Source organism: Cajanus cajan, chromosome 10 (assembly GCF_000230855.2).
Source record: "Cajanus cajan strain Asha chromosome 10, NIPB_CcT2T_4, whole genome shotgun sequence".
NCBI classification, from domain to species: Eukaryota; Viridiplantae; Streptophyta; class Magnoliopsida; order Fabales; family Fabaceae; genus Cajanus; species Cajanus cajan.
Genome location: NC_138526.1, coordinates 51504125 through 51520120, shown reverse-complemented (window position 1 = coordinate 51520120; position 15996 = coordinate 51504125). Strand labels below are relative to the sequence as shown.

Genomic DNA, 15996 nt, shown 5'->3' with positions numbered 1-15996 from the left:
TGTCTAAGAAATTAAAAGAGTATGATGTAAGTAACTAGTCCGCTGAGCCCTTTCCAAACATTTGATTTGAGTTTTGAATTCTTTAGAATCAAGAAAGCTCATCTATTGAGCCATATATGATTCGCTAAGCCCTTCTAGATTCAAATTTCTTGCTTCTCTAGACCACATTCGTTCAGCCTTTTCCAAACGGTTGAACAAATTTTCTCTGCAACCAATTAACCTTGTTTTTTTTTAATCTCTAATCCACTGAGCACATGTAAAATGGCTAAGCGAATTTGTGAATTTTTTTGGATACTAGGACTTGATCAAATTTGCATGAAAAAAAGGATTCATAAGTCAAAGATCTATCAACTTTTCACAAACTAACTAATTTACACATCCTTTTGATTCTTTGAATATCGTAGGAGTTAAAACACATTTTTATTTTAAACTTAGTTAGATAAATATTAAAAAAAATTATAATTTTTAAGTAAAATAGACATTTATCACTAAACATCAATGTTAAATTGTGTTAATAGAATTAATGACAAAAATAAAATTTGATACATTTTAAAAAAGAAAGGACCAAAAATTAATGTTTTAAAAAATGAGAATAAAAATGTTTTACATTACATGGATAAAAAACTTAACTCTTAATATTAAATAATACTACACCAATATTAAATATTGCCTATTAGTACCTTTATAGGCTCTGGACATATATATATAATGTTTAAATTTTTTAAATTAAAATATTAAGTCATTGTTATTTAATGTTTTTGAACTAAAAATATCCTTAAGACATTGAATGGGAACATTATTTATTATAGGTGTAGTTAAATATATTTTAGTAAATAAAATGAGTATTTTATGTGAAATTATGAAAATTAAATATATTTAATTATATTTTTTAATCTTTGTGAAATTAGTCTTTTTTGCTAATATATAAGGTCCAGAGGGGTACTTAATATTACCTTATATATAAGTCTCAGTTATTTAATTCATCAAAATTAAGAAAAATAGTCAATTTAATTTTTTTTGAGAGGAGAAAAATAGTTAATTTAGTTGATAATAATTTACTTGTATTATATATATATATATAGTCTTTTAAAATTACTCTTATACTACTTATCTTTTTTAATTAATATTTATATATCTTTTAATATTATTTCTCCTAATCAATTAAAGTGTATATTGTTTAAAAAATTTATAATTAATATATTTTACTAAATTAAAAAATATATTTTAAATAAAATATTTTATTTTAAAAATAATTAATATATAAGATAATATAAATTGAGATTTATGTAAAAGAAAAAGTAAATATTTTAAATATGAATGAAAGTAATATGTTGAATTTTATAAATAAGAATAGAGGTAGTAATTTATTTATTTTTGAATTTTCAATCCTAACCTAGGCTGTAGGTGGGGGAGGGCTAAACGATAACGTGAGCCTTCGTTTTGCCATGCTAAACAAACAAACTTTACCTGCTTTTTGTATTTATTGCATCTAAAAGCGTACAACTTGTTAGATATTTTATTGGATAAAAAGTTTTGTGACTGCCAACCAATTCTACTTATAATTTTACCATAATATTTTTTTTATAATAATTTTTTTATTAAAAATACTCATTAAGTTAGAAGATAAATAATCTGTGATAATGAAATTTAAATTACAAGCAGAAGTTTTATACTGAAACAAAACGTCTCATGATTATTATGTAAAAGTCCATATCAAAATATATTGTTAACTTTTTTGGGTAGTGAAATCTATTTGTTATGTAAGAATAATGAAGGGTTCGAGCTTGCTCTATCGTTTGGAGAAAAATAAAAGCTGTAAACAAATCCATTTGGTTTAAGTTTTACTCCTACTGTTGAAACTATAGCTTGATAATTAATAACATTTATCGTCATAATTATAAGAGGGGCTTGAACATGTGTTTAATTTGAAGCATTCAAAAAGAAAGTTTACATGAAACGACTAGATATTGGAGTATTGTATCTTTTTCTATCTAGAAGCTGAATTATTGATCAAAGTTCCTTTCAAGCATTTATTTTCTTTAAAAACGTTCTTGCTGATGTAATTTATTAGTTGATTTTAACAATTACTTTACTTTTCATTAAAACGATCTCAAAGGATTTTCTTGCGTCGTTCCTGCTAGAATGTGTATTCGATTTTAATGTGTCATGTCTTGTTCTGCATCTTTCAATTTAATATAAAAATTACAAATATTTTATTATATATTTTTTCACGTAGATCATATTCATAAAATATATTTACTTATGAATACTTATTATACTCAATAATTCATGCTTTATATCAAATTTTAATAATTTAATTATTAAATTAAAAAATTTTAATCCAAAAATCAAGTTTATAATTTTTTGAAAAATTAATAATTATTTAATACTTTATTTTATTAAATATTTTAATTTAAATTTATATAACGAAATATCATATGATTTTTAAAAATTTTAAAATATTATAGATTTAATTAATATATTAATAAATTTTAATTTAACGTTTGAATCGTTAAAATTTAATATAAAATAAGAATTGTTGAGTAAAGTAAGTGTATCAAAACTTATTTTTGGAAAAGTGAATCCTTCCTTATATAGGGGAGAGATCAAATTATTCTAAGAATAACTCTTGTTAAAGTTACTCTACTTAATAACTTATAATGTATGTTTAATTTCAACAATCAAAATATTAAATTAAAATTTCTTAATGTATATTTAAGTCTATTTTTTTTAAAAAAAATTAAAAACTATATAATACTTCGTTATATAAATTCAAATTAACATATAAAACGTTTTTATGATTATTCATCAATTTGAATTAATGAAATGAAGTATAAAATATTTTAAAATTTTTTAAAAATTTTATTAACTTGATTTATATGTTAGAAACTTTTAATTTAACGATTTAATCGTAAAAATTTAATATGCACGATGAGTTATTTAGTGAAGTAACTTTTGAGTTACTCTTGAAGTAATTTAATCTCTCCTTAATACATATACGAGGAGGGATCAAATGATATGGATATAACTTTTATCAATTATTACACCATTCAATAACTTTGTATTAAATGATTATTTTTAAAAATTACTATTAAATTGAAAGTTCTCCGCTTTTAGATTATATATGCAAAATTTTATATTAACCCAAAATGACTTAATATCTAATTCATATGAATCAGAATTGGCACGATATATACATTTTATAATACACTAAAATATGAATAATTTAATTTCCTTTTAATTGTTGTTCAATTTTTATAAAATTTAACATGAACATACAAAATAATATGAAGTTATAATTTAATGGCTGAATTGACAAAATTCACATTTAATATAAACTTATTAAATAGTATAATAATAAAAGTTACATCAACATCTATAATATATATATATATATATATATATATATATATATAATCTTAAATTTTAATATTTCTATTTTTAATTTCGCAAACTAAAACCTATAATCTTGATTATAACTTTCACCATTTAAACCACTGAGTCATTCACATTTTGTTGTTATACATTGAACACGTACTATATTATATATAACATGATTGTTTAAATTAATTAATTTTTTTATTTAATTTTAATTTAGTTTAAAATTAATAGATAATAATTTTTATAATAAAAATAATTAAATTTTTAGTAAAGGATTTATATAATTCATTATTTAATATATTTTTATAAAAAAATTATAAATATACAATTATATTTTGTCTTTTATTTTCTTTTTAGCTATGTTTTTATCTTTTTTATGTTAGACCAATAATGTTATATTATTTATTTAATATTATAAAATTTATATTATATTGTATAAAATTATATTAAATAATAAATTATATAACTAATTAGTAAAAAATTATTATTTTATTAAACAATTTTATCATTTGTTAATTTTAAACTAGATTAGTATTAGAAAAGGAATTTAAAAAAGTGCCTATCAGTAATTAACTCAAGAAATAATCTTATATATAATACAATTTTCAAGTTATGAAAAAATTGAGTTAGTATATAGTGAAAGTTATGTGTGTTTTAATTTAGTCATCTTTTTACTAATTTTCTAAATTATATTTATTTTTTCAATTCAACGTTACATTATCATTAAAGTGTCATTTCATCGATTCATGTAAGTCGTTATATCACCATCAATACAATATGTAAGATTAATTTAACCTTATCATTGATTAATGAAACATGAAGCTCGATTTTAAATAAATTGGATAAATTCTATCAATAAAATTAATGATTTTTTTCAAGTGCGTATCCAGTCCGCCAAAACCCGTGGACATAAACTAGTCCTTAGGTCTAAATGATCATCTGAAAATTATTTTTTTAAAAAATAAAAATACATAAAATTAGAAGAAAATAAAATTCCTTGTATTTCTAAACTAAAATCTATCACACTAAAATATACCAACATTTATAATGGTCTTAAACACTAAATATTAAAATATTAGGAGTAAAATTATTACCAATATTTATATAATTGTTTCAAACTCTCAATAATAAAAACATCAAAATATCTTAAACATAATCCAAATAAAAAATACACATTAATTAAACATATTTTTAATGTGAATAATTTTTAAGTTCAAAATACATAATCAAATATTAAAGTTTTAATATCTTAAAAATTAATTAATAAAGTTCACAAGCTAACCTATAAATTAAGTCTATCAAGTTTGTGAACTTCAGGACCATGCTAAAAAATTAAACAAATATGGGTTTGAAAAAAGGACCTATTATTTGCAAGTTTAACAAGCTATTCCAAGATCTAAATCCATGTACTTGCTTCTAACAATCAACTAAGTCAATAAATGAAGGAGACTAAATTGTATAATTTTAAAATATCGAGACTAAAATTGTGGATTAGAGTTTATAAGGAGGTCAAAAGTGTAATTAATAAAAAAATTATTAGTTAATATTATAATTAATTTAAAATTTTATTATATATGAATTTTATTACAATTTTTAATCATTAATATTTTAATAAAAATTATAAATTCACTTTATTAGAGAAGTTAAATCCTAAAATAAAATAATAGCACATCATTTTATTACATAAATATTTTTTTTCACTTATATTATTGTGAAAATTCGTTTTAAACTTGTACAGAAGATATGGAGTTTATTCTATTATATTCGCGTATATTAAAATTAAAGAAGTAGAGGCACTTTGCATTTAATAGACAGTTACATTTTTTATGTGTATATTTTCTTCATTTTATTCTCTATTATAAGGAGTTATTGTATAATTGGATGACAAAAAAAAAAAAAAAAAGAGATAAAAACGATTATTTAAAAAATATTCCTTAGTAAAAATCTAATTAATATCCAAAGTAAAAAAATTCATAAACATAATTATATATATATATATTTTTTTTATAGGTTGGTCGCATAACTCAATTTTCACATGAATGTTGCTGATAACGCTTTTTAAATCAAACATGAAACATCAATATTTTATGTAATTGAGTTCAATAAGAGAAGTTTCTTTCGAATCGTGTCCAATCGAGAAGATCATTATTTTGAAAGAAAAATATTGACTGGTTTTTTAAAAATTAAATAACTATTAGTTACCTATTTATTTTTGGTACCAATTTACGACTTTAACAAAAATTAGTTTCCCTAAAATTTTTGGCAGAGACTATCCTTTTATAGTTATTTTTTTTCTCAAACCTTAAAGTTTCAGCTTCATGGACAGTTTGTAAATCAAAAAATCATTATGAATTTTTATAATAAGGAGAAAAATATATTTTTACGTTCTTTTAGTGTTAAAGAAAAATAAAAAATGCTTATACTTGTATTTTATTTTTATGTGAACATACGAGACTTGTTTTTCCATTTCGAACTCATTGCCATCTTCTCGAAGAAAAACACGAAGACACATTCGCTTTTGATATTCTTTGATTCTTTAGCTCACAGTCTTGTTTGTTTTCTTATATAAGCCGAACAAGAAGCAAGGTGGCTGCATAAGGCCACAAAAACAATGGAGGGAGGTGATATATACCGAGCAAGTAACAGTTTGCGAGTAAGAAGCTCAACAGTTCGGAGAAACAGTGGCGTTGATGTATTCTCAAAGTCTACTCGCGAAGAGGATGATGAAGAAGCTCTCAAATGGGCTGCACTTGAGAAGCTCCCTACCTTCAACCGTCTCAAGAAAGGCTTGTTAACCACATCCCATGGTGTTGCCAACGAAATCGACGTCACTAATCTTGGCTTCCAAGAAAGACAGAGACTTCTTGACAAGTTTGTCAAAGTGGCCGAAGAGGACAATGGGAAGTTCTTGTTAAAGCTCAAGGAGCGAATTGGCAGGTATATATATATATATATATATATATATATATATATATATATATATATATATATATATACTCATACAACCTCTTCATCAATTCATAACTAGTAGCCTTCTTCCAACTCTCATGCCTTTTCTCATCCTTCTATGTTTCTTATAGAGTTGGACTTGATGTTCCAACAATTGAAGTTCGATATCAGCACCTTAATATTCAAGCACAGGCTTTTGTGGGAAGTAGAGCTTTGCCCTCTTTCATCAACTCTATTACTAATGTCATAGAGGTAGGGAAGAGTAAAATTTTTTATTTTTAATTATTTTTTGTTTTGTAGTTAGTCTCATCACTATTTTGGTCTTCCAGGGATTTCTGAATTTTCTCCATATTACTCCAAGCAAAAAGAAACAGGTGACTATTCTTAAGGATGTTAGTGGGATTATTAAACCTCGCAGGATGACACTGCTTTTAGGTCCTCCAAGTTCTGGAAAGACCACACTTCTTTTGGCCTTGTCAGGAAAGCTTGATAAAAGTCTTAAGGTGAAATGGATTTCTCTTGGTCACTTTTATTTTTAAAAAAGAAAAGAAAATCTAATGTAGATACTAATTAATGTGTTGTTCAGGTATCTGGGATAGTGACTTACAATGGGCATGGAATGAATGAGTTTGTGCCTCAGAGAACTGCTGCGTACATCAGCCAGCATGATGTTCATATTGGAGAAATGACTGTGAGGGAAACCTTGGCTTTCTCAGCAAGGTTCCAAGGGGTTGGATCACGATATGGTTTGTCCATCTTTACTGCACCTTGCTAACATTTTCAAATCTAATTTAAGATGAATGTAACCTAAGCATGATTACTGTTGGGATTTTGACAACCAAATCGCTCAAATAAACTAGTGATAAGCAAAGTCGTCTTCACGTAAGCTTGTGCAATAATTAGAAAATTAATAACATAATTATATAAACTACAAAAATTTGAGTATCCAAAAAAAAAAAAAGAGACATAGACACGTACGATGTGCAGATAAAAAAAATTACTTAAATTAAAAATATATTATTTTGTTAGTTAATCTATAAGTTTTATATATAAATTTTTTAATCATGTAATATAAATTTGTTATTAATTTTTTACAAAAAATGAATTTATTATTGTTTGTAATAGGATTTGTAAATAAAAAATATTATTATGAATATTTTTTATATTTATATTTATATTTATATAATATTTCATCCTTTATTTTTTTAATAGATTAAAATATAAGATTCAAGTAAATAATCTTTTAAAAAGTTCATAACTATAGGTAATATGTTCAAATACATAATTTTTTATAACTAAATTATAAAATAGTCTATTTTAATATTTTATTAAATTAATAAATTGATAATAAAGAATATACATATTTATTATTTTCAAATGAGTAAGCCAAATCTTTTTTAATTGTTGTTTAAAATTAATATTAATAAAAAATTTATTACCTTTCTTATTAATGAGCATAAATGTCAATTAATAATAATTATTAGATTTTGGAATTTTTTTTAATAATGATTTATAATTAACATTAATATTAATATTAATTATAATAACATTTATTATTTTTTTTGAAACGGAGGATTTATTCGAATTAAATTTCTTACGTAGTAAATTAATGATCAAATGTTTTAATCTACAATTAATATTAATTAATATTGCTTCATTTATAAAATTAATTTATTTGTAACTGAAAATTTAACAAAATATAATCTCTTAATTAATAAAATCATTAATTCATATAGGAACATATTAAACGTAATTTTAAATTATCACACATTATAGTTTTGACAAAAAAAATGTTTTTATTGTTTGTAATAGAATGTAATTCAACTTTTATTTGTAAATAAAAATTAAACAATAAAAAAATAAGAATTAGATTAAATAAAATGTTGAAAAGATGTACTATATAAAAAATAAAAAAAAATATGATTAGAGAATTTATTACATAAATAAATATGTTGACATAATAACATATAAAATTAATTTTATAATGTATCAATGTAATAGAATATAATTTATTTTTTATAAAAAAATAAATAAATAGATAGTGTTAATTTTAAGTATATAAATAGATAGATAATGTTAAAAAAACAATTGAAAAAGAAGATGAAACCCTAAGTATCAAAGTTGTCACCCAATGTCTCGATCTCTTTGCTTTATATGCTTCAAAATGTTCGAAACCCTAAGCTAAAGAAGATCTCTATTTAAAGTTATGGGCAAATAAGGTTTTAAGCCAAAAAGAAAACAACAGAAAATTGGAGTTAATTTCACAGGGAAAGATGCACAAGTGTATGGATTCCTCCCATAGGTATGCAACTCGCGCATCTTCAAAATTCAGCAATTAAAAATTCGCAATAGGAGTGTGATTTGCTTGCACAGGTGTGAAAAGTTTCTAGTACTTCCAACAAGTTTTTTTGGCCCCCACAAGACCTCCAAAACGCTAAACTTTAACCCAAATGATCCTTAACACATAAAATTACTCTTGGGACATCTCCATTGCTTGATCAGAACTTCAACAAAGTTCATATAAACCACAAGTAAACAACCCGAAGATCAAGCATAAAAGGTATAAGCTAGAAAATCCTAAATAAACCAAGCTTTTATTGAAAACTTAACAAACATGAACACAAACTAAACTCAAAGGCATAAAGATACCACATAATTACCCCTAAACTACTACAAAATGTAGGTTATCAACTACTCATAATTTTTTTGCATTCACAGACATGCTATCTGAGTTGTCTAGAAGAGAGAAAGCAGCAAATATCAAGCCTGACCCAGATCTTGATGTCTACATGAAGGTGAGAAGAAAAAGCTCTTATTAATCTTTATTTCAGTAAAATAATAAAACAAAAAAAAAAATATCAATATACTATCTCTGATTATCTTTTGATACAACAGGCATCTGCAGCTGAAGGCCAGGAGACAAGCATAGTAACAGATTATACACTGAAGGTAATGCTTAAACAAGGTTCAGATCAATTGTGTCATATGATATGCGCGAAAGTTTGTTATGAAAGCCAAGTTATTGAATTATTTAACTTATTAATGTGGCAGATTTTGGGGTTGGATATATGTGCCGATACTTTGGTGGGAGATGAAATGCTGCGTGGGATATCTGGAGGACAAAGGAAGCGTGTGACTACCGGAGAGATGTTGGTTGGACCAGCAAATGCTCTATTCATGGATGAAATCTCCACAGGCTTGGACAGTTCCACAACATTCCAGATTGTCAGCTCTCTCAGGCAATATGTTCACATTCTAAATGGAACTGCTGTCATATCTTTGCTCCAGCCAGCACCCGAGACTTATGACCTTTTTGACGACATTATCCTAATCTCGGATGGCCAAGTTGTTTACCATGGCCCTCGTGAATATGTTCTTGACTTCTTTGAATCTATGGGCTTCAGATGTCCTGAGAGGAAAGGTGTTGCTGACTTTCTTCAAGAAGTGACTTCCAAAAAAGATCAAGCACAGTATTGGGCTCGCAGAGATCAACTATACAGATTTGTCACTGTCACTCAATTTGTTGAGGCATTTCAATCATTCCACATTGGTAGAAAACTTGGAGAGGAGCTTGCTGTTCCATTTGACAAGACTAAGAGCCACCCTGCTGCATTAACCACTAAGAAGTATGGTATCAACAAGAAGGAACTGTTAAAGGCTAACTTCTCAAGAGAGTATTTGCTCATGAAAAGGAATTCATTTGTTTACATCTTCAAGCTATGTCAGGTTGGTTCTAGACTTCTACCTTGCTCTACATCAATAAAAACTATACAACATATTTCATTCATATGATTATTTTCAAGACTTGTGATTTGCTCTTGATGCTTTTCAGCTTTGCATCGCCGCGTTTATTTCGTTGACACTTTTTTTCCGAACTGAGATGCATCATGAAAATCAAGATGATGCGGGTGTTTATGCTGGTGCTCTATTTTTTTCAGTAGTAACAATTATGTTTAATGGAATGTCTGAGATTTCTATGTCTATTGCTAAGCTTCCTGTTTTCTACAAGCAACGGGACCTTCTCTTTTATCCCTCTTGGTCATATGCTATTCCTTCATGGATTCTCAAGATTCCCATTTCGATAGTGGAGGTTGCTGTTTGGGTATTCCTCACCTACTATGCTACTGGATTTGATCCAAATGCTGGGAGGTACTGATTATGATTTTATCAGTTAGGAGCATGTGAATATTGCTGCTTCCACTAGTTTCATGTTACTTATGATGCGAGTTGTTGAATTTTGTGAAGGTTCTTCAAGCAGTACCTCGTGCTATTAAGTGTCAGCCAGGTGGCTTCTGGATTATTCCGAGTTATTGCAGCACTTGGTAGAAACATGGTTGTCGCCAACACAGTTGGATCCATTGCTCTTCTCTTGCTTTTTATTTTGGGTGGCTTCGTTCTGTCAAAAGGTAAGTTCAATTAACACACGTTACATTACTAAATTACTAAATTATGATAATAGTTTTTTATTATAATTTTTATTTATATTATTTGTATTAATTATTTTATTTTATATTATTCCTCTTTTTTGGGTATGTAAAATTTAAAATAAGCTTTTTGTAATCATGTAATTTCTCTTACGAAAGTGACGTTCTTGTTTCAATTTCGTTTTTTAACTTCTTTAACCAATAATTTTTCTTTCAAGATTTAGTATTTGATATTGATTAGGACAAAAACACAAAATATGTATAGTTTTCTAACATGGAAGCAAATAAAACAGGAAAAAATAACAAACAGATTGTGTTGGATAGACTACGTTATCATTTAACTCATTTATGGTTTATTAAATAATTAGATTTAATTAAAATGTCATTATAAAAATATTTATATAAATTAATTAATAACTGGATAAAATTAGAAAAAGAAATGATAATTCGTGCATCTGCACGGGTACTGTATTAGTGTGACAAAAAAAAAAATGTTGCGTTTCTATCGTATTGAACAAGAATAAGCTAATGCTTCTACATTTCATTGCCAATGAAACAGATAATATAAAAAGCTGGTGGATTTGGGGTTTCTGGATTTCACCTTTAATGTATGCGCAAAGTGCTTTGATGGCCAATGAATTTCTTGGAAACAGTTGGCACAACGTATTTTCTCGAAATTGCAACTTAAGAATTTGTATACTATTGGTTAATAAAAGTATGATTCTAACTTCTCCACTCTCCAATTACAGGCTACCTACAATTTAGGAGTTAGATATCTGGAGGCTCGTTCGTACTTCACAGAGTCATATTGGTATTGGTTAGGCTTTGGAGCATTGGTTGGATTTGTGTTCCTTTACAACTTGATGTATGCTTTCGCTCTCGAATTACTTGGCCGTAAGTGCTTTTCACATCATTTTGTACTTTAAAATTGTTTCAGAAATGATCCGGAAGGTTTTATTAATAAGTATGCATTTAAATGTGCAGCATTTGATAAGCCACAAGCAACAATAATTGAAGAAATAATTGAAGAAGAACCAGAAGCAAATGCACCTAATGAAGGAATTGAATTGCCACGCATAGGTGAGCTATGTTGCTTATGTATCCCACATGAATACTCAATGGCAAACGTACACCTTGTTATCAATTCATAATATACCTCAAGTCGTTCAACATTTTTCCAAATGTCTAGCAGAAAGTTCAGGAAGAGCTGGTTCTGTTGTAGAGTCTAGCCGTGGAAAGAAAAAAGGAATGGTTCTTCCTTTTGAACCACATTCTATCACCTTTGATGAAATTGTATACTCTGTTGACATGCCACAGGTAAATCACATACGAAGTTATAAATTTAGCGTTTTGATTTCTATTTTAACTCTATTTCAGCCAGAAACATTTTGGATTTCTAACTCTTAATTTCAACTCGCAGGAAATGAAGGAACAAGGTGTACAAGAGGACAAATTGGTGCTTTTGAAGGGTGTTAGTGGTGCCTTCAGGCCTGGTGTTCTCACAGCTTTGATGGGTGTAAGTGGAGCTGGTAAGACTACTTTGATGGATGTTCTGGCTGGTAGGAAAACCGGTGGATATATTGAAGGGAATATCAAAATTTCTGGGTACCCTAAGAAGCAAGAAACATTTGCTCGTATCTCTGGCTACTGTGAGCAAAATGATATCCACTCACCTCATGTTACAGTTTATGAATCCTTGCTCTACTCGGCATGGCTTCGTTTACCTTCAAGTGTTGATTCCACAACCAGAAAGGTTAGTTGGTAGAATCAGTGGAAATGTTTAAGTTAGTCATTTAGATAACCATTTTTCTCTGCTTAGAGGCTAATTGTTCAAACTTTTTCAATTTGAAAAATGCTTGCAGATGTTCATTAAGGAAGTCATGGAACTGGTGGAGCTGAACCCATTAAGGAACTCGCTGGTTGGATTGCCTGGTGTGAGTGGTCTCTCAACTGAACAACGCAAGAGGCTGACTATTGCAGTTGAATTAGTGGCTAACCCGTCCATCATTTTCATGGATGAGCCTACTTCTGGGTTAGATGCAAGAGCTGCTGCAATTGTTATGAGAACAGTCAGGAACACTGTGGATACCGGTAGAACTGTTGTCTGCACCATCCATCAGCCTAGCATTGACATATTTGAAGCCTTTGATGAGGTGAGTGATGGAAATGATAAATGAAGCTTGTGTCTTATTATTTAGTTTCTTTCTCCATTAGACATGAATCTAACATGACATTTTACGTGTGATTCCAGCTATTCCTAATGAAGCGTGGAGGACAAGAAATATATGTTGGGCCATTGGGTCGCCATTCTAGTCATTTGATCAAGTATTTTGAGGTAAGGTCATACTTAAATTCAATAATATTAGGTGAACAACTATAATTCTTGACAACAGATGCTAAAATTTTTCAATAATCTGCACTGTCTAGAGCATTGAAGGGGTGAGCAAAATCAAAGACGGATATAACCCGGCTACTTGGATGTTGGAAGTTACAACTACAGCACAGGAACTTAGTTTGGGTGTTGATTTTACTGACTTGTACCAGAATTCTGATCTATATAGGTATGCTACTGTATTTGTATATGAATTTATTAACTATACTGGCTATTGCCATCTTTATTTTCTTGATTTTCAAAACGCTTGAATGAGTTTTTCATGGATTTTCAGGAGAAACAAGCAGCTCATACAAGAGCTGGGTCAACCTGCTCCTGGTTCAAAGGATCTTCATTACCCAACTCAATACTCTCAGTCTTTCTTGGTCCAATGCCAAGCTTGCTTATGGAAACAACGTTGGTCATACTGGCGTAATCCTCCATACACTGCCTCGAGGTTTTTCTTCACTGTTTTTGTAGCCTTGATTTTTGGAACAATGTTCTGGAATCTTGGAGGCAAACAGTAAGTCAAAATTAGTAAATTTTTTAAAATAATTTCTTATTACTCATCAACAACAGAAAAAGATATGATATATTTTTTCATTTCTTCCAAATTCCACTCAAGTTCTAATTCCTTCTCGTGATAATACAGTTCAAGTAGACAAGACCTGTCAAATTCTCTAGGTTCAATGTATGCTGCTGTTTTCTTCATTGGAGTACAGAATTGTTCCTCTGTACAGCCTGTGGTATCAGTTGAAAGAAGTGTCTTTTACAGAGAAAAAGCTTCTGGAATGTATTCTGCTTTACCCTATGCATTTGCACAGGTAACTCAAAACATTATTTATTTTACAGACATTATTAGTTTGCATACATTGCTCAAACTCCCGACTTTTGGTCACAGATTTTGGTAGAGCTACCCTATGTCTTCATCCAATCTGTATCATATGGTGTAATAGTTTATGCCATGATCGGATTTGACTGGACTGTAGAGAAATTCTTTTGGTATATATTTTTCATGTACTTCACGTTGTTGTACTTCACCTTTTACGGCATGACGACTGTGGGATTAACACCAAACGAGCATGTTGCTGGCATTGTGGCTTTTGCATTTTATGCTATTTGGAATCTTTTCTCAGGATTTGTTGTCACAAGACCTGTAAGTTATTGTTACCCTTTGAACAAATAGTTTGTTGGAAATATTTTGTGAAAAATATAGAAAAATTGAATCTTGCAGACAAATTAAAATTAAAATTGAAGATGGAAAATTATCATTAAAATTACCATTAAAATTCATAGAAGAGAATGCTTATATATAGGTTTCCAATCAATTTAAAATTTCTAACAAATCTCATCTATTAACAACTCTACTTGTTGAGATTATATTGAATAATTGAAAATAAAATATAAAAATAAAACTGCAATAATAACAAATATCTTATCTAAAATTTATTCAAAATTTAAAATTTAAATAAAGGAAAATCTCATAAATCTAATATAGTTAAATACACTGATAAGGGACATAAAAATGCTTATTTATGCTTATTTTTCTTTTCTATTATGAACAGAGCATACCCGTGTGGTGGAGATGGTACTATTGGGCATGTCCAGTGGCTTGGACCCTATATGGATTGGTTGCATCTCAGTTTGGAGATATAATGGACCCAATGCCATTTGAAGGTGATGTGCCGGTGAAATATTTCATAGAAGACTATTTTGGTATCAAACATGACTTCGTTGGAGTTTGTGCTGGTGTGGTGGCTGGCTTTGCAGTTCTCTTTGGATTTATTTTTGCTGTTGCAATCATGACCTGTAACTTCCAAAAGAGATAGCGTTAAAGTTGGTGAAATTTCTTATGTACATTAGTATTTTGTGATGTGTAATTTTCTTTTATGTTTTACGTTGTAAAAAGGAGGGTTTGTCAGTCTAAAGTACAATGACTCGTACCTTTTTTCGAGTTTGTTTAGCTTTGTAATTAATAATTATGTTGGACAGGTTACCACACATGTTAGGTAGTAGAAAAATGTTGCTATGTTTTATGTATGATTTTATATGTATCTGAAACATATCACATCAGTTGTATATGAATGAAATTGAAAACATTTCATGTTTTTGGTCTAAATAACTCTTGTGTCAAGGATTGGTATTAAGAGCATTTTTTATCTTTAAAACTATGAGAGAACCCATTAAAAAGAATATAGAGAAGAATTAAGAGAGATTGCATAGAAGAGAAAAGCAGTAATCTTAACTTGCTGTCTTAATACTCATCCTTTTTAATGGTTTCAACAATATTTCACTACCAACACCTTCTGTATTTACAAGAAAGAACTACGAAATTTGGGTGATAAAGATGAGAGTTCAATTGAAAGTGTATGATCTCTAGGAAGTGGATGTTGAACCACTTCCCTTGCAAAAAAATCTCACTATTGCTCAAATGTAATTTCATAGTAAGTTGTCCAAAAAGTCAAGACTCTTATTGTCTTGCATTTTGTTGTGGATGATGATGCTTTTGAGAGTGTCAAATTTATATACAATAAAGGAAGTTTGGGAGAAGCTTCAAGAAGAGTTCTTTGGAAATTAAAGGGACTAAACAAATGCAAGTTCTTAACCTTAAAAAGAAAGTTTGAAGCTTGAATGAGGTTGAAAATATAAAAGACTTCATAATCAAGTTGATAAAAGTTGTAAATTAGATTAGATTGTAGTGGGAAAACCTTCCCGATAGTAGAATTGTGGAAAAAGTCTTGGTTGTCTTATCTATTCTTGAGATGGCTAGATGCATAATTTTTTTTTTGAAAAAATTGCCAAAGTCCTTTTGAGCAGAGATTGTAAATATTATTGTGTATCTCCAAAATAGGTTTCATGCAAAGATAGTAA

The 15996-nt window shown here is 28.1% G+C and overlaps 1 protein-coding gene across 2 annotated transcripts; it reads left to right on the top strand.

Annotated features, from left to right (window-relative positions):
• Positions 1 to 5760: 5760 nt before the first annotated feature.
• LOC109806018 (pleiotropic drug resistance protein 1) lies at positions 5761 to 15165 on the top strand. Of its 2 annotated transcripts, none has more exons than XM_083065087.1 (21): positions 5761 to 6318; positions 6462 to 6582; positions 6660 to 6833; positions 6917 to 7076; positions 9049 to 9125; positions 9226 to 9279; positions 9382 to 10056; positions 10163 to 10479; positions 10576 to 10736; positions 11314 to 11417; positions 11504 to 11648; positions 11739 to 11834; positions 11944 to 12071; positions 12175 to 12507; positions 12617 to 12907; positions 13006 to 13089; positions 13182 to 13315; positions 13421 to 13648; positions 13778 to 13949; positions 14027 to 14281; positions 14691 to 15165. In XM_083065087.1, the coding sequence occupies exons 1-21, from the start codon at positions 5993 to 5995 to the stop codon at positions 14952 to 14954; spliced, it is 4299 nt and encodes a 1432-aa protein (XP_082921213.1). In that variant the 5' UTR covers positions 5761 to 5992; the 3' UTR covers positions 14955 to 15165. The 2 variants fall into 2 exon arrangements, with proteins under 2 accessions (XP_082921213.1, XP_082921214.1); XM_083065088.1 differs by having other exon boundaries at positions 5762 to 6318; positions 11947 to 12071.
• Positions 15166 to 15996: the final 831 nt, after the last annotated feature.